Below are 24120 nucleotides of genomic sequence, written 5' to 3'. Positions count from 1 at the left end.
CATATGAGAAAATATCATCTGTATTTCCTCATGACTGAATATGTGCGGTTTCTGTCCTTCATGGTATTAGATCAAATGTTCTTTCACTCATCCTGTCCCAATAATAGACCAACCCAGCAAGTAACACTGGCATGAACGGAGCTGGTGTGTATTCTTATAACTTATTTTTTTAAGACTCACAAAAGACACAGTGATTTTCTATTAAAATATTTTATCAAAGTTCTATAAAATTAAAGAAATTTCAAAATTACAGTGCTGATGCAAAGATCCCAGACAATTTGCAAGAAAGGTAAGGCACATTGTTTTCTATGGAACATTACATTGATTTTCCTGAATCAATTAATTCATTGTACTTTCTGTTAATAATCCCGTACTTCTTTAATGAGGTTCGTTTTAAGACTATGAAGAGAAGAGACAATACAGATAGCACTCATTGACACACAGACCATTTTCATTTTGTTTTCAAAGTGTTAAATTCACCTGTAAAACCAACAGCCAATAACTCAAATAATTCTACTCGGGCAGTTTCTTGAAAGAGAATAAAATGAAAATTATTTTCACATCAGGAAGTTATTCCTGGCTAGCCTTCAGAAAACATGCATGTGTCTTCTTGTGCAGCTCTATGATGGTTATTATAGCATTTATTCTGCTTTCCAGAGCAACAGGGTTCTATTTTTAACTAGATTATAACCCCAGGAGATACAAGACACACAGTTCAATCTGTTCTAGTAATTTAGTCGCATACAAGACAGCCAGATACATCCCATCTGTCTTTCTACAATACAATACTCAGAAAGAGTGATTATTGGTGAGAGCTTGTAATAGGCTTCACTCAGTTGTGCATCTTTGCATTTTACAGCCATCTATGCAACCACACAATTATTCACCTTTTAAGATGGGTCGGGTTGTGCTGTCAAGTGTGACCGGTTAAGGACCTATTGGAGAAGAATCCTTTGCTGACAGCATTGAGAGATTGCAGGCACCCAGGAAATCACAGGCTTTGCTCTTGCTCCAAGAAAGCCATGGTCCATGTCATCCAAAGGCTACACCTGGTGACCCTGGGGCCGTTGATTCAGTTGTGCTCCACTATTAGGGGAATAAGGGTCACGGTCAGCAAGCGACTTCTTATATCTCAAATGACAGAGATCAGCTTGTACTTAGGTCAGCACCTCTACTGTTGGAGCCATGAGGAAATTAGGAATTCTTTTATTCCTCAACTCCATAAAAATAAAATAGACCCAAATAGGCAACAGATACATGAGCATTCTGCATCCCACAAGCATCGCTGTTGCTAAAGATTCAAGAAAAAGTGAAGCTTGAAAGAAAGAGAAAATTAACTTCTAAGAAGTAAAAAGGACTTTAAAGAAGGGGACATGTTGCTATAGTAATTTGATTCTGCAATAAGTTAAATCAGTCTGTCACAGTGAATCAGCAGACCACTGCTAAGCAGGTTAACTGTTGCAAAAACAACAATTGCTTCCTGTGAGCCCTTTATTGAAACAAAACAAATTTCAAAGTCAACGAGAGAAGAGAAATCACTTAAAAAGTTAATGGAAACTAGGAATAATAAACATTGTGCCCGAAATTTCAAAATGTCTTTTCGCATTTATGCATTGTGGGCCTGTCTCCATATTTCTCTCTTATTCTGACACTATTCGGGTCACTTTTTTATTATTAACAGGCCTCAAGGTATGATTTAATGTTCTTTTCTGCCATGTAGTCAGTGCAGGCATTAGGAGTAATATGGGAAAAATAAGGAAAGAAAACCATCGGTCAGCCATAACATACTCTGTACATCTTAACATTGTCAGATACGGTTAACTCAACTAACTAGTCTACAGGATTCAGGTTGCAGTGCTAGAGGATTCACTGCTTTTATAAAAACATTATCAAAGGAGGCTAAAGAACCAGTGTTATCATTTGCATTTGCTGAATGTACATCCTGTAAATTTATCCAGCTCTGTCATTTTGAGTTTAGATATATGTCAGACATTTGTCTGTCTACATCTTGCGTTGTAGACTGTCCTGTTGATAAGAACATAAGAAAGTTTGCAAGTCAGAAAAGGCCATTGGGGGTTTAGTACACTGATCTCAGGATCTCCTCCATCCTTTCCTTGAGAGCAGTGAAAGTACTGACGACTCCCTACATTTTGTGAGACTTCAAAGATTGTGGGAGGATATTTTATATACTCGCTCTTTGGGTTTGCTCCCATACTTAATTCTTTCATCAGTTTAAATCAATCGAAAATCTCTATATTCCAGCATTGGGCAACCGGTCACAGAGTCAGTGGATCAAAAGGAAAGAGTTGTGATGACAGCAGGATTCTGTCCATAAAGTGTTCATAACTCGGCAACATCCAAACTGTTGTCTATGGAGTCCCTTTCTCTCTTAATGGATCTCCCCATTGTAGATGATTCTGAATCTTCGGCCAGGGCCCTGCGATAGACCGCCGAGAGGCTCTGGTTAAACCTTTTATTGCGGTCAAGGCCCATGCAAAAATAAAGAATGGGGTTGATGCAGCTGTTGAGGTAGGCCAGTCCCTTGAAGAGAGGCAGGCCTATCTTCACCGCCATGGACTTCTTGTTGACCATCTTGGCCAACAGGAAGAAGTGGTACGGAGCCCAGCAGAGGAAAAAGGCACAGACCAGCGCCATGATGAGCTTCAGCGATTTGCCTTTCTGGGACAGTCTCGTCTGCCACAGCTTGCAGCCAGCCAAGGTGTAGGAAATGGAGATGACCAAGAAGGGAAGGAGAAATCCGCAGAGGAAACGCACAATGTAGAGCGCCAGCTTGGTCTCGCTCCCACTGCTGCCTGGAACGTCGAAGGAGCACTTGGTGAGGTTACCGTTCTCGGGGTCGGGGGATGTCTGACGGAAAATGAAGTATGGCAGGCTGAAGCCGACGGCTAGCGCCCAGACAGCTACGCTCGTCAGCGTGGCCATCGGCAGGGTGCGGCGCTGCCGCGTCCGGACCGGCTTCAACACGGAAATGCAGCGGTCCAGGCTGATGACGGCCAGGAGGAAGACGCTGCAGAACATGTTGGCGTACTTGAAGAAGCCGTTGAACTTGCACAGGAAGGAGCCAAAGGGCCAGTAGCTGAAGAAGAGGTTCTTGATGAGGGAGGTGGTGCGGGTGAAACAGAAAATAAGGTCTGCCACCGCAAGGTTGCAGAGCCACACATTGGTGACAGCTCTCCTCATGCGGAAACCAGTTACCCAGATGACCATAGTGTTGCCACAGATCCCCAGGATGACGGTGAGGCTGTAGAGGAATATTAACACTTTTTCCATAATGGCATCAATATCCACCTCATTTTTTTCCTTAGATAGTCCCACTTTGGTGGAAATGGAGGTGTTTAGGTCCATTCTGGGGAAAAAAAATGACATCATTACCCACTGCTTCTTGAAGTTTCCCTCGGTTTCTGGACCCAGTTCTGAAGATCCGTTTAATACGTGTTATAGATTATACTCTGTCTGATTTTGCACAATAAATTGTTTGGACTACCTAAAACTTAAAGCCCTGAAACATTGCTTTTAGAAACTCTTCTTTTACACCCGCTGTAATTTTACATTGGAGAAGATATTCCATACATAGAAAACTGGCATAAGCCAGTGTTACAAACTGTTTCCCTCTTAAAGGAAACGTGTAACACACACAAGCAATTGGGTCACAACAAACAGAAAATATGAATAATCAGCTGCTGACCTCATCTTTTGCAATCGCCTCACTCTCCATTTTATTGTTGTAGAGCATAACCTCAGCCGTATCACAGATGAGGTTAAAGTTCTGCTACATCCATATGTTAATATCAGTCAATTCTAAATGCAGAAACCTCAGCAGTAACATCTGATTTCATTTGCAAGTAATATGTATTATGTGTGATGAGTGTTAAACAACATACAGGGGATAATACATTATTTAAAATACTAAAACACATACCTCTGTGACACACACTGAATATACAGTGTGGGATTTAAAGCAGACAATATTTATAAGACAGCTACTATTAGCAAAGCAGAAGCAGAACAGGAAAAGGAAGGTTCAAGTACAGTAAGTAGCTGCTTCAGCATGCGACCAGAAGTGGAGAGGAGGAGGGAGCAGGAGAGAAGCAGAGTGGGCACACAGGAGGTGTGAAGTTGAGAGAGGTGGAGAGAGGTGTGAGGTCAAAAATGCAAATGAATAGAGAGGATTGGAAACGAGCCAGTTGTTGAGAGAAAGGGGAAGGTGTGATCCTAGTGTCAGGATCATTTTGGTTTTGGATGTCCATCTACAACAGGAGTTCTGAAACCCCTCTTTGAGAACACAGACAGAGAAGGCAGTATGATCAAGGCTGGTAGAGGTGAAATGGGAAACTATGGGCTTGGAGAAATCCTTGATCCCCACAGCTCTGACATGTTCCCCGAAATTGTCTCCCAGTCTCCTTCCTGTTTCCCCAGTGTAGATAGCTGGACATTTTCAGCAAGAGATGCAGTAAATGAGGTTGCTGGAGGTACAAGATGTCATCTGAGTGATCTGGAATTGTCCAGAGGGGCCTTGAATGAGCCTGGTATTGGATATATATTTTACAGTGATGGACAGAGCCAGTGTAGGAAGTGAAGAAGCATTCAATTTAACTGAGGATAGCAGATCATTCACCAAAAGCTTTTAAGGTATATTGTTCAGAATAGAGTCTCCATTTTGTCTGAAACCACTTCCCTTTCACAGCAGTTTTTATGTTTATTACTTTTTATAGCAAATGGCTCATTTCATTTGTACAATTTAAGAACCTCAGACATGATTAAGGTAATATGTCTATCATTTCCTGACTATATTTAGTCTCTCTTTTAAAAGACCGGATATTACATTTAGAATGTCAGTTCTCACATCCCCTGTCCTGCAAATAACTTCCCTCCTTGGTTTGAGTACAAGTAGAAGCTAAATGTATCATCTTTTTCTTTATTTAAAATTGTGGTGCTTTCAACACCCAATCTTCAGAAATGATGAGTAAGACTGTTTATTAACCTATATTCCTATTAAAAGTAAAGCATTGCAATTAATAATTAATCCACCACTAACAAGAAATAATTACATTTTTTAATTGGAGTTCTCCGTCCTGTGCTATAATACTGTAGGTGCAGGGGTAAAGTGAGATAGAGCATAGCTCTATTTTTGACACATTTTCTTAATCTCATGTTTTGCATTCCTTTACGTATGCGGTCATTAAGATTATATCATATAATCTCAATCTTTGAATTGTACTGCATTTCTCATTTCAGCAGGCTGTGGTATATAAATAATATTTTGTACTTAACTGTCAATATTAAAACACTAAAATAAGAGAATGGAGAACACGTCTCAGTGGATGCTGACAATACACACAAGAGTGAAAAGTCGTCCACCAGAAGATGCTGACAATTTGTGGATACAAATTATGGTCACATGGGTCATTTTGCTGTGTCCTGCTGCCAGTCATAGGGGTATATTCTGTAGTTCCATGTGTATGTATACTAGATTTCATTGGTCCATGGCTGACAGCTTGCATAAGACAGTTTTTTGACTCAGTTTATGAAAGCCCCATAAGAAGAGAAAGCAACCTGGAGAAACTAGTGCAAAAGAGATAGCTAAAATCATGCCATACTGATGGAAATAAGGTGTAGCAGGAATTGCCTATAAAGCAGGGTTTGGCAACATATTACATCAAGAACATAAACCAGCCCTTGCAGTGGAGAATACAGATGAGGATGTAAAAGGATGTTTTTGTGCAATCTGTCCTTTCTTCTTTGTGTGGTGTGTTTTTTTTTTGTTTCGGAACGAAAGCAAAAAGGGGGCTACCTCCTCCTCAGGGAAAAAAAGCAACGAATCGCACAAATGAGACTCCTCTGCCCATCCCACCCCCATTCTTTGAAAGTGAAATGACAAACGTCCCCAGGGGGCCTTCCCCAGCATGCTTCACCCTTGAAAATAGCCTTTTTAGATTTCCGGTACGACTTGGCACGGTGTCGGTCCCGGCTGAAAACCACCAGGGGAGGCGACACTTGGCTGGAGCCCCTCTGACTCACACTGCCACCATGTTGACCGCACTCAAGTTTCAAAATGTCACATGTGAAAATCAGGAAGTGCTGGCCTGTCCTGTGAGGACTAGTGTGCTGGAAATAGTCACATAGACCCAGAAAGCCGTCTAGTCTGAAGATTCAGGCTCAGATGGTTAACGTCCCTTAACGCATGAAGTCTGTTATAAAAACATTACACCCTATGTAAAGATGAAGAAGTTGGGCTATGTACCGACAGAAAAAGACTCGATTCCCCTTTGGTATTCTGTGTGGGACTGTGCGTTTTCATTAAAAAGGTCATTATGAAGTTAGTTTTCATGATTAATTAGAATACTTTCATCCAAAGGATATTTGTACTCTGTCATGTTATGTTTTTACAAGAGCAATAAGAGAGAATTAGGATGCTTAAACAGTACAGTATCCAGCCCTGGATCTGACCACACAACTGTCAGGTCAAGAATGCTGACCGCGCTTGCTTTTGACAGTGTCCACCCGCACATCCATTTTCTAACTGCTTTGGTCATTTTAGGGTTGTGGGGGAGCCAAAGTCTACCCTGGCAAGCAACAGGACCGGAGCAGGATTTGTTGCTGACTTTTTGTTCCACACTGCTATAAATGTAAATAGTTGCATTCACTTACATTGCAATTCTGCGAATTCGGAGTTTTAGTTGCAGTCTGTTTTGTTCAGTTGATCACCACCTTTGATCAGTTCTGAAAACACGAATGCGGAGCGGTTCATTGCAAAGTTTAGCTTAGCTCCCAAAGGAGATGGGTTCATTCTGTCATTCGGCACTTGGAGGAATCCAATGCAAACTATTTCTGTTACTGTTTTAACTCTGAGATGCCACTGCATTTAATCAAAAACAGTTGTTCTACACTATGGTGAAAACGGAGAAAAATGCAGTAAAGCAGAGTTTCCTTAACGCACAGTTATAGCAAAGCATTACGGGGAAGAGAGAAAGTAAAGCAGTATAGAAATCACAAAAAAAGAAGGCAACGTAAATGCCAGGTAAAAGTATGGTACAATTGCAGAAATACCATGCGAATATACCATGGTACTAATTGCAAACGGGTTCACATTGTAGTGAAATAACAGTATTCATCCAAACATGGTCAGTATATTTTTCCTGAGCAGGGATGTGGCAACAAAGACATATTTTCTGCATATTCACTCATGCCTTTTGACCATGCAATTTCCTCTTCGACAAATATCTATTTGCCTCTACATTCATGGACTGGGGGGGGTTCTTGAAGCACATGAGGTGTGACTTAAGAGGCTGTAGTACTAACCAGGACAATAACTAGCTCAGACTTTTTGTCTACCTAGGAGATATTAATATATTCATAATTAATTATAGATTAATTAATAACTAATGACAATGGCTATAAGTTCCTTTACTCCTGTCTTTCTCTCAGAGACCATTTAGATTGAATAGCTGTATGTGATACTGAATGCTAAATCTTTAAAAGCATTGCCGTGATATTATCTCATACCACAATTCTATGTAAGTAGTATTTCCTGTGGGGGTTAGTAAACTTCCCATCATGTTATACTAATATAATATTAACATATACTATATATATTATCATTTATATATTTATATTCATTATAGAAATGATAAGTTAATATTACTATAAATTGTATATAAAACATTGTTTATTGAAAATCCACACAGGTGTAATACAATAAAGGAAGCTTAGAAAGCCCTTTCATGCAAAGTAAACTGCACATCAACAAAGCTATTTAAGAGAGCCTCGTTGCTTAACAACAATCTCCTTATGCACCTACAGTGCTGGGCACCAAGTAAGTTTCCATTATGCTCTGTGTATCAAAAGAGAACATTATCTCAAATACTGTATTTCCTTGTACAGTACATTTGTAAAATAATAGATAAAAATAAACCTGCAGGCTGTACAAGATAACACAGGCTGGCTTTTGCAACCTGTGTTGTTCAAATAATTTTTAAAATGTATTTTCCTCCTCCATAGGTAACTCAATGTGAGTATGAGGTGCACAGCTGCAGATATTGTAATGTTTTAAAATACTTCATTCTGGACAACATATTGCTGGAAAGACTGAGTGTTCCGTAAATGTAGAAGAGAGATCTCTTCTAATTCTGGGTAGTTCAACAGTACTGTAAATATTGATGACATTTGCTACATTAATGACAGACAGAAATTGTATCTATTAATACTTAGTTGTATTTTGTATGGTATTATCTTCTTGCACTCTGCCTTGAAATTTGTAAATTGTAACAAGAGAAACTGTTTGTGCAATTTTGTCTACACATATTGTCTATATCCATAGGCAGAGTACCACAATGTTATCCGTGTTGTGTAATTTAATAATGTAATTATAATATATATATTATAAAATATAATATATAAAAATATAAAATAATGTAATATACAATATAAAAATGCAAGAACAGTTTTCCAATTTTATAAAGAAGACTAAAGAAACGGAAGTGTTTAGCACTTCTGAAGATACCAAATATGGACAAATTTTAACTACAAAATATGAATCCCCAGAAGATTAAATGAATCAAATTATATTGCTTGGTTGTTTGATTAAGACGATAATAACACTTAGAGTACTATATTATGATTCAGTCAAGCAACCTGGACTTCTAATGAACCACTATTTATAAAACATGATCACTTACAGCCTCCGTTAAGAATTACTTCCAGAATTACTTCCTAAACTATTCAGTTCAGGGTTCAGGGCCTGAGTGCCAGCTTTAGGAATATGTCAATAATGTTAGCATTATGATTATTTGTAGTAATAGCAAGAGTACTTTCTACAGTAATAATAACCTCTCGACTTTTCAACAGATATATGTATAGGGTATGTATTTATACCTGCTGAGATTATGAAGAAATGCATTTTTACTCATGATCTCAGGAAAAACAAATTAATAATTCAAAGCATCAAAAGAATGTATGAATACATTACATGTTGGTGTGTGAAAAAAACATACACATGCCAATAATGGTAACTTACACAGTATAGTGTAAAAACGGCACTGGTTATTTGCTAATTATTTGTTGTAATGGAAAGAGTAATAGAAATTATTATAGAAAACAGTTTAGGATCTATCGGCATAAGTCTATATTATTGTTCATTAAAAATCAGGTAAATGCTTCTTGAATCTAAAAGGGAGTACCTACATTCAAACAACAACACAGTATGTAAATAAATCACGGTAGAACAGACCGATAAAATCAAACATTGATTACATGTCAAATTATTGGAATATTTTATTGAGTTCTTAAAAGGCTGTCTATAATCATTCTAATCACTCAAGACTTTAATAGTGCTAGGTCAAGTCTTGCTAATGAGCAAACTAATTGTTTTCTAGTTCTCCTTTAAAGTGTGTTTTTTTTTTACCTAGCTATGAAAGTTTATCTGAGAAGCTGAGTGAGCTTGTAGAAATGTAAGAAATGAAGAGCCTCTCGTTTTCCTCACCTGTGTCTTGCAAAGGTTTCAGTGCTAGATGAAGAGGTGCAGAGCAGTCCGGACTGGCATCGTCTCAGTGCACAGTAGATGAGTGCACTAATATAAGTTAACAGGGGAACAAGTGTCTTCAATGCTCTGTAATTCTCCGTGGGTTGAGCTCCTCCCAGCAGACTGAAGGTTGAAAACGCCTCTGTCTTGTATTGAGAAAAAATGACCTCCCTCCCCCTTTTCCCTTCATACCAATAGCTAATACTCCTCCTTGTCTCTTGATTGGTGAGCATTGTACAGTCTTTCAGCTGTGCAGTGCTCATCTTGAAACTACAGCCAACAGCCTGGCTGATTGAGGTCTTCTGTTGTCTAGTATTGCTTAAGTGGTGTCAAGGGAGTGTCAGCAAATAAATACTGTAAGAATCTCAAAGAAAATGTTCTGAGGCCTCTAATTTAGTTCTATTTTAGTCTTTTCTGGCTCGGGTCATCATACCATTGTTCAGGAATGCTAGATTAATGTTTCTCCAATGAAACTGCCATGGATTAAGATGAACATGTCATGCTCAGGTGATGAACAAGCCAAGATTGGCAGGTCATTTCACAGATCTGCAGTAACTATTTAACATTTACAAAAGATACTCTTTTAAGCCTCAATGTCAGTAAGTTGTAATAATAAATTGAGGAAGAGAAGGACATTGTCTCAATTTTAGAGTACAACATAATCTTTCAGTTAAGAAAAAGTATCCTTCATAAATAACTGCTGTTAAAAGACATCATATTTTATATACACTACCCATATAAAATCTACATGTTTATATTTCCTTTAAAGTGTTTGGCTGTAACACTGTGCAGTCTAGTGAAGGTTTGAAATTAGTATAATTGTGACAATTTCCCCAAGAACACTGAAGGAGACACACATAAGGTGGATCACCCACAGTTCCCCGAATTACGGCAGTTACAGAAAGTTTTGTACTTGGTTTTATAGTCCAAGTACCACCATGGTCACCTTATGTCATTACTATGAATGGTGTTTGAGTGACCCTTACCAAAATGCTTCTGCCTATTCATGATGTTACTCCACCTTTCAGTTATTTCCTAGATGTCAAGTACAACAGCAAGTATCCATTTAGAATTCCCTCTAGCCATGACAACAGTAATAACCCCCAGGCCATAGTCCGATCTCTACAGGTGTACTTTCTCTTAATCCATGATTAAGTGATCCATGATTTTTTGTAGGATGTACAAGCACTTGAAAGGCTCAGACTAGAGGTTTTATGCGATTGTCAAATAAAGGAAAATGAAGGTTCACAATCATATATCCAGCTTTGTTCAGTGAAGTGAGTGAGAGCTCTGCTAAACAAAATCAGATGACACTGAGGTCTCAAGGCCCTGTATTAAGATACTCCACCCTACTGTGGGTGAAGATGACCCTCATTCTGCCATTGCATTGCCAAGACATCCATTCAGATCTACAATCCACACTTAGAAATCATGATCCAGAAATCAAAGATTATTCAACTAACTCCTCAGATGCCTGGAATACATCAATGATAATTCAGATGTTTCATATTCTCTTCAGTTTTCTTGCGGTATAACTGCTAAATCAATCTGTGTAAACACAGTTTTTCATACTATATGGTACTAATATTACTTAGAAGAAGGTATTCCTACAACAGCAGTAAACCAACAATGAAAAACAGATTTTGACATGTAGTGCTCGTTTTATTCCAAGCATACCACCCATATAACTGTATGCCGATATCACCTGTTAGCTTTTTATCTTGCCCTGCACAAGGATTACCCCAGACAACATTTCTTTATTCTTAAAGCACTCCCAATTCAGACACTTCAGATAAATATTAGATGAAACAGGAAAACATTGAGGTAAAAAACAGATTGTACTTACTTCCCAAAACATTGCATTAGTTTAGAAAGTGAACGGAGAAGTATCGTGAGAAGTATCGGAACGAAAATTGCATCAAGAATCTGATGTGTGGCCTGGATAAGTCTGAAATTGACACATACTGTACTGTAGTAGACAAGTGTGAGACCTGCCGACTGTCAGTGTTCCAAACCACAGTGAGTTCTTTTTTTTTTTTATATCGAACCATTACTATTTAACAAGTCTCACATGATTACATTATATGATTATATCCTAGGTGCAGTGTGAATGCAGCTACATTTGTATTGGAAATGAGGGAGAAATTAAGATAGCTGCCTGCTGGAGATTGGAGTCAAAGGTAATTGGATCATACTTTTGTATCGGACTGAACAGTTATTGAAAATGAACTGATGGTATTAAACTTCATTGTTATTTGTGTGAGCCTTCCCCGCAATTATTCCATACAGCAAATATCAGTGCCTAGACCGCCAATCAGAACTATTGTAAACATTGTTATCATTAAACTGCAATAGCACCATCTAGTGGCACAGTGGAGACCTTCCCTCCTCATGCTCCCCAAACTGATCAGTTTCTTCTCAGTTACAGTTAATTAATATACATTAATTATATTTGGTCGGTGAATGACAAGAGCAAGGTACTCCAAGATGTACTTTGTTTCACGTATGTCATTGAAAACCACAACCTGATTGAAGAATTGGGTCCTCCAAGAGTCTACATACTGGTATCGCATCACCAATGGCCCGTGTAAGAAAGTGTATCACCAGGCTTGACTGGAGCTCAGATCTGAAACTCTTATTTTCATGATCTGTTTCACAGAGGCTCGGACGCCTATGTTGATGAAAGCGGTAATTGTCTGGGCTCCCACAATTTCTAGTAAATCAGGAATTCTCCCCGTTTTCATTTGGAAATACTGGGGTGCAACAGAGACACCTCTCTTCACACTCCCTGATTGATCACCGTCTGTCCCCTGCTCCGCTCCCCTCTCTCAGCTTCTGTTCTCCTGCTACATTACCTTTGCTTGCTGCCCCGTCTTTCTCACACCTGAAGAAGGTTCCACAGCCAAAACATTGTGTTTTCTTCCTTCTCTTTTCAGCATATAATTAATTTATTACTTGTTCATTATCACTTTCCTACTTTCCAAAACAAAACTGGTTTTAGGACACTCAAATGGCTGCTGATATTAGAGCACTCTCAACTCTCAACTCTCAACTCTCAACTCTCAACTCTCAACTCTCAACTCTCAACTCTCAACTCTCAACTCTCAACTCTCAACTCTCAACTCTCAACTCTCAACTCTCAACTCTCAACTCTCAACTCTCAACTCTCAACTCTCAACTCTCAACTCTCAACTCTCAACTCTCAACTCTCAACTCTCAACTCTCAACTCTCAACTCTCAACTCTCAACTCTCAACTCTCAACTCTCAACTCTCAACTCTCAACTCTCAACTCTCAACTCTCAACTCTCAACTCTCAACTCTCAACTCTCAACTCTCAACTCTCAACTCTCAACTCTCAACTCTCAACTCTCAACTCTCAACTCTCAACTCTCAACTCTCAACTCTCAACTCTCAACTCTCAACTCTCAACTCTCAACTCTCAACTCTCAACTCTCAACTCTCAACTCTCAACTCTCAACTCTCAACTCTCAACTCTCAACTCTCAACTCTCAACTCTCAACTCTCAACTCTCAACTCTCAACAATTCAGGAATCCCTCCCCCTCAACACTCTCCCTTCCTAAAAGCACAGGTTCCCCTTCCCCTGACTGCTATTATACTGACTTCTGCTTCTCCTCAGGAGTGTCTAATTAAGCACAGGGCCAATCAGCTGAAACCTTTCCTATCTGTTGAATTCCATTCCACAGGAGCCCAATCAGTCAATCCAGGCAGGTGTGTCCAATTTACCCCAGTGAAGGAAGAGGTTTAAACTAAGCCTTCCTCCAAAACAAGAATCATATGACTCAGGGAAACATCTGACATGCATTCATACATTAATATGAAACAGACCTCTCATTGGTAATCACAAACAGAAGGACTGTTTTACCACTCCTGCGTTGGGTCTTCTGCATTAGCTTGACCCACAGCACAGCATACAGGCAATTTGATTTGCTCCCCCAATATAATAAACATATTTCACATTTTTTTTTACACAATATGCATCAAATAGGCTTTCAATTGAAGTCACAGCAGTCCATAAGGGTGTGCCTATGGGTTTGAAATAAACCCATAAAGAACTACCTTATTACTTACTGGTGAAAAATCATTTGTGGACTTTTAGTATTCAGCAATATAATTGTGTGTTGAAACAGGATTGGTTGAGAGAAACATTGTGACCTTGGTTCTGGCTTGGAAGCAAAACAAAAGCCTAAACTTTTAACTCGATGCCCAAGACATTTTACTTTTGACTCAATAAACAGCCCCTTCGATCCAGGCCATTGCCCACCCAGTCTGCTCCACCCCAAACATTTGCTGCAACTAGTTTCTTGATTTAATTGATCATCAGCAATATCAACATAGGAATTAAGGAGCTGGCTGCATCAAACTTCAGAATTGGAGTCGATTATGAGGGTTTATTCCTCGTCTGTATACATCTTCAGCTCCTCTTTTAGCATAACTCTATCACTGTTAATTCTGTACACATCCCAAAGCCCTCTGATGCCACTGCACATCTCTTTTACAATTCATTTTAAATACGCAGCCCTCCCACACTGTCACCTCAATGCCCAGTTCCAGCATTTTCTAGCATTCCTAATTACTTCTTGCTGGCAATCGTTTAAACAATAACCTATACAAATCAGGGTTTTAATCATCAAGATAAAAAAAAGTCCTGACTGGTAAAATTGTGGATGAAATAATCTAAGAATAAAAGCGATTAGATGTTTGTCCTCCTACCTTCCATGTCCCGAGACCCACAATGGGAATTTTTGCTCCCGTGTTCAGCACCACCTCAGCTGCCATCGCAAAATCTAAACTAGGTGTGAGCGCCCAGTTCAGTAATATGAGCAGAACTTTACAAGCACGGTTTACATACTCCGGTCTCCCGAGAAATAAAAGAACTTACTTTGCAGGTGGAAAATCCTGATTGGTTCTTCTAACTAATCGGGAAAAGAAAGTCTACGCCTTCATCCATTATACTGCATCCCAGAAACAAATACCAAAGCTCAGCCTGCCTTAAACGATTGTGGAAAAGGTAAAATGAGCCCACTTCACAATTGTGATACTTAAATGGAGAATTAAAGAAAAAGGTAACTATGTATTAGGTGAAGTTATACCTCATTGCGCCGAATGCAGGTGGAACAGGTTCACGGAGATCTCTGGATGCACATTTTAAACTGATCTAACTGATTTAAACTGACATTTTCTGGTGTCGGACGGCATCCAAAGCTGTATTTTAACCCCGTGGAAATTCGAAATGGTGCGAGATTACGAGACATTTAGGCGCAAACACGCAAGTGAAATGAAAAAGAATTAAACAAGTGCAGCGAACATGCTGTTTCAGAGCTTAATAGCAATTCATTATTCATCCACTAGAGGGGGGTGTTACAATCTGGTTCATGTCCCTGGATAAGCAGGCTACCTGCCGTCTATTCTCATTGGCGAAGGCTGCCGCAGAAACGAGACATTATACCACGATTACAAACTTAAAAATGGACCGGTGGCTTACTGCTAAAGTTAACAACAGTGGTGAACGTGAAACTGTTAAAGCAAATTAATGAAAGGCGCTGACATGCATTTATGTATGCATAATGTCAATTATATTGCGTGAGTGGGTGTGACGAGGGTTTTCGCTTTGTTTTCTCAATGGGTTTTGGGTTGGGGGGGCGTTCATGTCAAAAAAGTTTGAAAACCCCTGCTCTAGAGGATAGTAAAGCACAGTACACACTTTGTCCTTTTGTATACATTAATAAGTTTTAATGCTCAAAGTTTAAACGGACTTTCCATGAATTGTCTTCTATTGAACTCTGATAAAACTATACTAATACAATTATATAACAATAATGCGATCTTCTCCATTAATAGCCATGCCAATATTGTTATTGTAAGTAAAAGTACATTGAAACATTCCACACCTTAAGAATATCTAGGCATCTAGTTGGATAGTGATTTAATTTTTAAAACACATTAATACAAAAACCTGGAAACTATAAGCTTAAGGCAAGTCTAAAAGTCAATTTCTTTATCACTACAGATCTTTTTGTGTGCTTTCCTCTAGGCCTGCACTAGTTTGTGTGTCTCCTTTCCCCATCTTGGACTTGTGAGGCCTCTAAAGTGCCCCTTCATTAATTTGTAATTTAATTCATGAATTCATTAATTTTCAGAGCTATCCCTAATGACCCCACACAATCACAATCACAGTCATCATGGTGATTGCATTATTTGGCGGATTAGGCCTTTCCGCATACAACACAAAATGATTTACTGTTTAAAATTAATGTTTAAAAGCACCTTCCTGTCATACCAATTTATTGCTGTTAATTAATCATAATTAATTAACAGCAATGATAATTGTTAATGTGGTAGTCAAATTAACTTCCCAAATGCAACTATCAGTTTTGTTCACAATTTAAATTTAAATTTGCAACTCCAAATGGCCAGAATAATCTGCAGAAGGGGAACAAAACCACTCAATTTTGTATCTGGAAATAATTACTCTTGGATGATTAAATCTTTTCTGCCTGACCCTTGCATGTGTTGACACTGCCACATCCTGTTATATTGTGACACTCTGTGTACGTTTAGTTCCTTTTTTCTTTTTCTTTCACAACAATGTGTTCTGTGCAGAAATGGCACATTACAAATACTTACTTGCGCAGGATTTGTTCTGTAGCTACGGGCTCACCTGTCCACAATGAGAAGGGAAAAGCTGTTCAGGCTGGGAACATGGCCACTTCTGCATCAAGCTTTGTGAGATATTTGTGTTTAAAAGAAGAAGACCTGATTTCCCTTTGTGAAGTAAAATGCTGTAATCTTTCTGTGCAGACCTTTGCTTCTGTGTGCATTGTTGTTGTTGTTTTTTTTGGTAATGATAAAACTAATGTACAGTATATGTGAAATCATTATGTTTCCATATTTGGCCCCCTGTCTTTGCTAGCACAATGACAATAGTTATAGAAATGCAATTGTTAACTAAAAAAAAAGATGCAAGAAAAAAGGCTAATCATTGCATGCATATTTTACATGTAAATTGTTTCATCAATAAACAAAATGTTTTTTTTCTAAAACAAATGAAGTGTCTAGTGTTACCTGATAGTCTAAGGCCAAGTTGTTATGTGCAAAGCAGCTCCTGGGTAAATTCTAAGAGATTACTCTACCAGCATGCTGTATTAGGTGTTGTTTTTTTCTTGCAGTTCTCGATACAAGCACTGACAAAGCTGACAAAACTATTTCCCAGATTCCTCCTCTAGATGAAGGAAACAGCATGGCTCTAGCAACAGTGTTGTTGAATGCTTAGAACTTACTTGTTTGCAGAACATTAAGAAAGAATTGCAAAAGTGGGTATTCTTTTTGCTTCATGTGAAGCTCTTACTGCAAATTTCAAGCCAATAGGTTTTTAAACAGTCTTGCTACATATGGTTTTTGTAAGTCTTTGCATTAGCACAGAACACCTGGAATTCATTAGAGATTAAATTATAAATACTGATGTTCACAGGTCCTGCAACTACAGTCACAAGAGTAGTACTACGTCAGCTAAATGGCTTATGTCACTTGTGAATATCTAACCACAGTCTAATAAAAACACAGGAAAGGCTGCAGTCATTTGCTAGTAACAGTAACTACGTGAAACTGAAATTTCATCCAGTTATTCCTGTCCAAATCAAGGATTTGGGCCTCAGCCATTTGACTGGGAAGCCTGTGCTATCCAAAACTTTGTCTAGAGAAGCCTTTCCTACTCTCCAACCTCAATGAATTCCCTTTCATTTTCTGAGTGTTACAGAGTTACAAAAATAAATTTTAAAAAATGAAGGGATAAAAAACCTTCTTTAAAAATACTTTATTTGACTATAACAAATAATAGCAATATACTGTATAGACAATCTCCTCTTAAATATATAAGCCAATATAGACTAAATTTAGACATTTTATTATTTTAATTACCCTGGTATCCCTCAGTTAACCTCAGTGGTCTGACAACACACTTTGCATAGAAAAGAATTAACAATGGATCTATACGTGACAGCAGTGGAACAAAGCTGAAAATAAAAACACTTTGCTATGAACTTTTCAGGGCTGAAATCTTGTGAAATGACTGAATTACTGAATGCAGAGTGGATAGCAATAACCTAAAAAACATGTATCTTGTATTATACTGTACCTGCTTTGCTACAAAATCACAAAAGTCTGTTTTGCCGTAACAGATGATCCTCTTGCTGTAATAACACAGGATTAACAGAAAAGAAACTGATTTGACACACAAATAAAGTATTGATTTTCCTCTCCTTCCCATGGTAGAAGACATGTAAAGAACATATTTAAGTGAGGATGGCACCATGAATTAATTACATACTGCATATACATAAGCCACAGGGAACAATGGAGTATTTTCTTAACTCACACATTCCACTTTAAAGTGGAAATGAAATTTAAATGTTACATTTAGCCCTGTCAGATCTTCCGACATGAGGTTGAGGCTCACTGCAAATGGTGTGCATTACACACAAATGACCTTCAATGTTAAATGCAAAGAAACATGCATTGCTTAGTTGAACACTGTGCTATCAAGGACCCCTCTTGCTCATTTGGTATTTTAGTACCTGTGTGAACCTAAAACTTTGTCCAGCAATTTTTCTTGAAGAGCCCAGAGCTTGTGCCTGTCTCTAATACATCCCTCATTGTACAATTTGAATTCCTCAATTGTTTTCTGTTTAGTGCTGTTCCTAAAAATGTAAGAGGCTGCATTTTAACATTTTATTGTGATTCTTAAGTAACTTAAAATCTCCAACCTTTCAGCCCCTTTAACCTGTATGTGACATTCCTTTCAGACTTTTAAGTTATTCTGATAGCACTTCCACAAACTCTTTATATTGTGGCAACTTCATTTGTGTATAGTATTTCAAAACGTCTCTAAATAGAGCATTGTATAAACCTAAACATAATTTGTTTTAATTGCTGCTCCTTTCACTATAGATCCTGGAATTTTCCACAGGAGGCTGCTATTAGGCACTGCCTTCCATCTACGTATTTGAAATTCATATAGGAGCATTTTGCTACAGATATTGTGCTTGTCCGCATGAAACCTTGCCTGCCTCATGTCTTCCCATCAGCTGGGTCATGTGCATTCAAGAACTTAAGTATATAATTAAGAGTGCAGTAAGCTGGGTGCAAGTAAGCAATGAACTGAAATACGACAGTGAAAAGAAGGAATTAAAAGTATATAGTTCTGGCATGCCTGTGTGTGTCATGTCCCTTAAATGCAAAGAAACATGCCCATCTCCCTGAAGCAAGCAAAACTGTGGGCACTGAAGAAAGACATATTGCCCCTCTGTACTAGAGGGTGAAATATAGTATAGCTTCCATGCAGGAAGGGTACTCAGTCTGTTTAGTTTGCAGAGGAGTTTGCTCTTCTGTGATAGAGCCACTCATCGCTGAGGCATCATCGTGCAGGGAGCATCCTAGCCCTGCCTGTCTCTGCAGTGCGTGGCAGGTCCTCACTCTGTGTACTCCGGAGGGTGGGATGGCTTGGCTTCTGCAGACTCCACTTGGTTTTCCAGAGTTTTGTAGGGGGTGTTACCTCTGTCCTGCACCTTGGGCTGAGCGTTGGTCATGTGCTGCACAACCACGATGGGCTGGAAGACAACGAGGGAAGAACATAAGAACCCCAGGGTTTGAGGAAACTGTCGATGTTGGGTCAGCGTGAGGTCAGGGTTGCTGTGTAAATTCTGAATGTTTCCATGAGTTTCAATGTCGGTGGTTGTGATAACCCATGAGAACTTTATTGGTCCAATAAACAATAAGATGTAGAAAGAGAAATAAGAAAACTTTAGAAGGACAACTGGCTCTTTATCTCATGACTCATGATTCTAATGACTCTCATTCTGCTTACAGAGCAGGTACTGTAGCTCTCTTCTGCTGTGAGTGAGAGGTACGGTACTCTATACAGTGACTCTCTGTCGCAAAGTTGCCCACTATCCTCTATAATGAATCGCTCATTCACAGAACTAACCACTCTCTTCTACATTTATGCAGATTCTCACAGTGCTGGCCAAACGTCCTTTAACTAAGAGTCTCTCTCACAAAGAGCTGGCCACTCTACAACCTTTGGTTCCCATCCCTACTCCGGGGGGAACCTCTGTGTCTTCTGGGTTTTGCTCCGACCAAGTCCTTAACCCCAGGCTAAACATTTCCTCTTTGAGGCATATCTTTTAAATGTCCTTTCTTCCCTTAAAAGCAAACAGGATTTTAAATTGGTATTGACCCCGTGCAAATAAGTGAGATTCAGTGTCACCTCCCAGTCAACTGTAATTGTAGAAAGTGATCGATTGAACTTAAGTAGAAGCAAGAAAATACTAAATTGCTGTGGTAGTGTTTGATATATTGTCATTCTGATCTGTATTTTGTTATCATACACTGGTCCTGTTAAGAGCTTTTCAGTCAGAGATAATTAAACAAGAAGCTGCCTGATAAGACCCTGGCACCAATAGCCTAAGGATAACCTAATCAGTAATAATGGCCTCTCATGCTGTGTTCATATGGAATATTTAATACCTTCTCCAACATGAACCAGTCTTTCTTACCACAGAGTTGTCGTAGCAAACAGCGTTGCAGGTGAAGGCCGAGGTGCTGATAGTGATAGCGAACTCTAGAATTGTGAAGACCAGCAGGATACCCTTGATAGCACTGTGCAGAACAGACTGGAAAGACATAACACAAGGAATGTGTTGAGCTTCTGAGTTCCAACATAGTCATAATAAAGGACAGAGATCCAGCAATACTGGGCGATTCAGATTGAATACCAAAACCACACATGTACTCACAAGGTTGTAATACTGGTAGAACAGACCCAAGTCTAAGGAGTAGATGATTATCCCAAAGCCTGCTGTGATCGTGCTGGTGATATTCGTAGAGAGGGAAGCCTTCAACTGCAAGAGAACAGAAGCAAATGCCTGTTTATTTCCTGAGATATCTCAAATGTGAGATTTCAACTTATATTCACCACAATCTTACTTCAAATTCATGGGCAAAGTAGACCTTTTGCTTCTCTCACACCGAGAGCCCAATAGCACTATCATTTGTGCATTACAGGGAGGGCAGAGGCACCTCTCATTGACAGAGCTGGAAGCCCAGTGCAGAATCATCAGTGTCCTTATTAACCCCAGTGTCCATGCCAGTATAGGCGAGAGAAAAACCTAAAGCTAAATTCAGATTTGTTTTCAACCAAGCTTTAACACACTGTGATTTTGATCATCTTACAACACTTGACATCTATCCTGCTTTCTTCTAAAAGAACAATGTGCTTTTTTTCCAATAAAAGCAGAAAACATGGCAAATAGCTTCATAGCTCAAATCTAGATGTATTATCCAACATCCATTTTTACCGTCGTGGAAATACCACAATGTCTAAAAAGCACTGAGACACAATCAGCAGTATAAGAGACTTTCCCATGTTTTTGAGGCAGTAGGGCCTGTAGGAATTGTGCTGAAATGCCTAAACACTGTCTGTGCAAGAAATAAAGCTAGAGCACCTTCAGGAGCTGTCTCTACTGGTCTAGTCTATGGGCTAAATCGAGACAGAAGATTTGGACCTGCCTTGCCTAACAGACCCTAGACTCTCAGTGTGTGGGATTCACAGCACCAGGGGAGACTAAAGACTTTGTGTCCAGTAGATTCCAGACCCTTTGTGGGAGAAACCAGTCCAGGTGGTTGAAAGGAGCTGTGTCTGATCATGTCAATGCTGACTTACCAGAGGGAAACTCAGCTTCTTTTCAGCTGCAACAGACAGAGCCCCAGAGGCGATGAACTGCCATAAGAAAGAAAAGGGTTTTATAAACAGATGGAATATCCTTCCAATATTAACGTTGAGTACAGGAGAGGCTGCCTGCACAATTTAGTCCAAGCAAGTACTGAATCTTGTGATTACTACAGATTGTGAATGCTAGAGTTAACAAACAGCAATAACTAGTTCTCCTCAATCGCCTTGATTGTAGTTCTCCACCTTTGTCAAATAGCGCTATTTCTCAACAGAATAATGAAGGAGGTGGCTGAAACATACTTCTGAAACGTCTGTGGATTGGATCAGCCACAGATAGAGTAGCCTTGCGTTAGCCACAGTGTGTGGCTCCTGCACTTTCATGCTGATTGTGCAAGAACAGGGACAGCAATGCCACTAACAGTGCCTAAGATGTTACTCTAACACACAGTAGTATTTAATGTGTTTATCTTTTTTATAATATTTTTATGTGCAACTCCTACCATTAGCCCTCCCCAGAAAGGGATTCCAGTAAGCATTGAGAAGAAGCCATACTCCTGCGTCATCACCACTCCAGAGAATATGGACAGCAGTCCTACTGTGATCTGAACAGCCTGGCCATGAAAAGAGACAAGACAGGGACATAAAACTCAGATCAGAATGTTGTATACTTAAGAGACCCCCTTACACTAGTTTACTACAGTGTTATTACACTGTGACACTGAGTTGTGTAGCAAGCCCAAGAAGTGCACTGCAAAGAAACTGTCTTTATTTGACCAACTTAAAGTACACCAGCAGAGGTTTAGGTCAGTTTGGTCCTGCAAGTGTTAGTATATGACCTCTGACTCCTAGAGTTTTGGATTAATAGTATTAGTAAAGCCCCAGAGCTTTGAGCTGCCTTACATACAGTGAGCTCTGAAATCCAGGGCTCTGGGCTATTACTACAGATGCTGATCTCTAACCCCGCTAGGCTGGGGGTGGCGAGAGTTATTACAGATGGTGAGCTCTTTACGCAAGACTCGCTGTGATTGTGAATGCAGAAGACGGATTCTCACCCCCAGGGTCTTAGGCTCGCCGTTGAGGAATTTCTGTAGAGGTGCAGACAGACTTGAGCTGTTTGGCACACCAGCAGGCAGAGAGCCCTGGCTCTGTGGACAGACCTGGGTGACTATTACCATCCCATTGTCTGTAGTCACAGAGCTGGCCATATTTAACTGTGTGCAGCTTCCTAAGAAGAGAGGCAGGAGAAAAGAAGAGAAGTTGCATTGATATTTACTGTTACACAGCGCCTTGAAAAAGTATTACGACCTTTCTCATAGTGTCCCATTTTGTGAAATTACAACATGATGCATGCCTGTTTTTAAACAAATGAGTGACGAGTGAAATAAAATTTCCTAGGCCAGCACGGTACAAGCGAATTGTAGTAACCGTGCTCACAAGCAACTTTCCAACATCCCTGGTACACATCCCTAGTAAACTAAAGAAAAATAGCTGTGTGTTTTGAACTATTATTTATTTATGTACTGCACTATTACACACGATATATTGTGACCGTGCATTCATTTTTAGGTGTTAAACGCACGGCTACAATTTTAAAAAGAAGATACAGTTAAAAAAAAAGAGGTTAGTTTTTTTTCCTGATATAAACATGAGTTACTTATGAGCAACATAGAAGTCGAATATAAATTCACGCATTCTTTAGAATAAACTTACCCCAAACTCAAGTTATACCGGTCTTGCGCAGTATCTCCACTGTACTCTAGAGTGTGCGGGTTTGAACTCCAGGTTCATGAATTCTGTTTTATATAGAGATCGGCCGGGAGGAGGGGAATTCCCGTTACAGGATCCTTGCTCAACTCGGGCTTCTGCTTAAGAAACGCAGGAGGTACTGCGTTGCTCGATAACGTCCCTTTGGCACTATACCAGCGAAGACATACAATTATCTCGTACATTTGAGCCTGCCTTGACATACTGAAATGAACTTTCTCTTGGTTCTAGTGATGTTATCTGCAGGAAGAGTAAGAGTAAAAGAAGTCGTGGTAGCTTTTTCCGGGTCCAACTGGATCCGTTTCGGACTATTACAGGAAGCTAGGCGCCTTTGGCGCTGTTGAGCTACAGTTTTTTATTATTTTTTTTATTTATGCTTAACAAAAGAAGAAAAATTACAAACCAAACAAGAGTACATATAACAATTCAAGACAAGGGGTACATATTACTACATAAATTCAAGTTATGAAAAAATATTAAACAAATTAAATAAAAATAATGTCCGCATTGCTTTCATATTTTTGCACATCGAAAAAGTCTGCAAATACCCCCTTACTCCCATTTTAAAATGCTCAAAGGGTACTTCCCATACCACTTCATTTTATGTTTATAATAACGTGCCATTATAATAATTAAATTTATTACAAACGAAATGATAATATTGTTTTCGATGGGGCTGAAACTTAACATCTTTTTCATCAAAAGCTGTTGAGCTACAGTTTGGTGCGGTGTGTTAAAACGTGACGCACGTGTAGTCGTTTTCCTCCCTGGTTTAACAAACGTAGCAGTTACAAAGCCCATCACTACTACCAAAGATCACTGTGTAACTTGAAGGTTTTGTCTCATGGTAGAGCCAGCTGCAGTTGCTATTGTAGTCTTTTCTCCACAAGTACATCTGTGACTTTTACCCCTGTCCTGTTACTGCTGCTGCTAATTCCATTACTACCTCAGCTGCTGTACTGCTGTTTCACCGCCGCCAATTCTAATACTGCCATTACAATTACCGCTACTTCTATAGCTATCACAATCACTGCGAATGTTTGTCTTAATAACGCATGTATCTGTTACTT

At 39.3% G+C, this 24120-nt stretch overlaps 2 protein-coding genes across 4 annotated transcripts; both read right to left on the bottom strand.

Annotated features, from left to right (window-relative positions):
* Positions 1–194: 194 nt before the first annotated feature.
* On the bottom strand, positions 195–17217 carry LOC148640165 (C3a anaphylatoxin chemotactic receptor-like). Of its 3 annotated transcripts, XM_088621152.1 has the most exons (3): positions 9500–9620; positions 6670–6741; positions 195–3367 (listed from the first exon to the last, which is right to left on the bottom strand). In XM_088621152.1, the coding sequence occupies exon 3, from the start codon at positions 3364–3366 to the stop codon at positions 2341–2343; it is 1026 nt and encodes a 341-aa protein (XP_088477278.1). In that variant the 5' UTR covers position 3367; positions 6670–6741; positions 9500–9620; the 3' UTR covers positions 195–2340. The 3 variants fall into 3 exon arrangements, with proteins under 3 accessions (XP_088477278.1, XP_088477279.1, XP_088477277.1); XM_088621153.1 differs by lacking the exons at positions 6670–6741; positions 9500–9620 and adding an exon at positions 14272–17217; XM_088621151.1 differs by lacking the exon at positions 6670–6741 and having other exon boundaries at positions 9500–12645.
* Positions 17218–17356: 139 nt separating this feature from the next.
* Positions 17357–23158, bottom strand: LOC148640164 (membrane-spanning 4-domains subfamily A member 8-like). The gene is made up of 7 exons (XM_088621154.1): positions 22997–23158; positions 22339–22511; positions 21787–21897; positions 21278–21334; positions 20352–20456; positions 20112–20228; positions 17357–19163 (listed from the first exon to the last, which is right to left on the bottom strand). Exons 2-7 carry the CDS (start codon positions 22489–22491, stop codon positions 19026–19028), a joined length of 681 nt encoding a protein of 226 aa, XP_088477280.1. The 5' UTR covers positions 22492–22511; positions 22997–23158; the 3' UTR covers positions 17357–19025.
* Positions 23159–24120: the final 962 nt, after the last annotated feature.

The sequence above is a fragment of the Lepisosteus platostomus genome, chromosome 26 (genome assembly GCF_059453375.1).
Source record: "Lepisosteus platostomus isolate fLepPlt1 chromosome 26, fLepPlt1.hap1, whole genome shotgun sequence".
NCBI lineage: Eukaryota > Metazoa > Chordata > Actinopteri > Semionotiformes > Lepisosteidae > Lepisosteus > Lepisosteus platostomus.
This window is presented reverse-complemented; position numbering and strand designations above follow the sequence as displayed.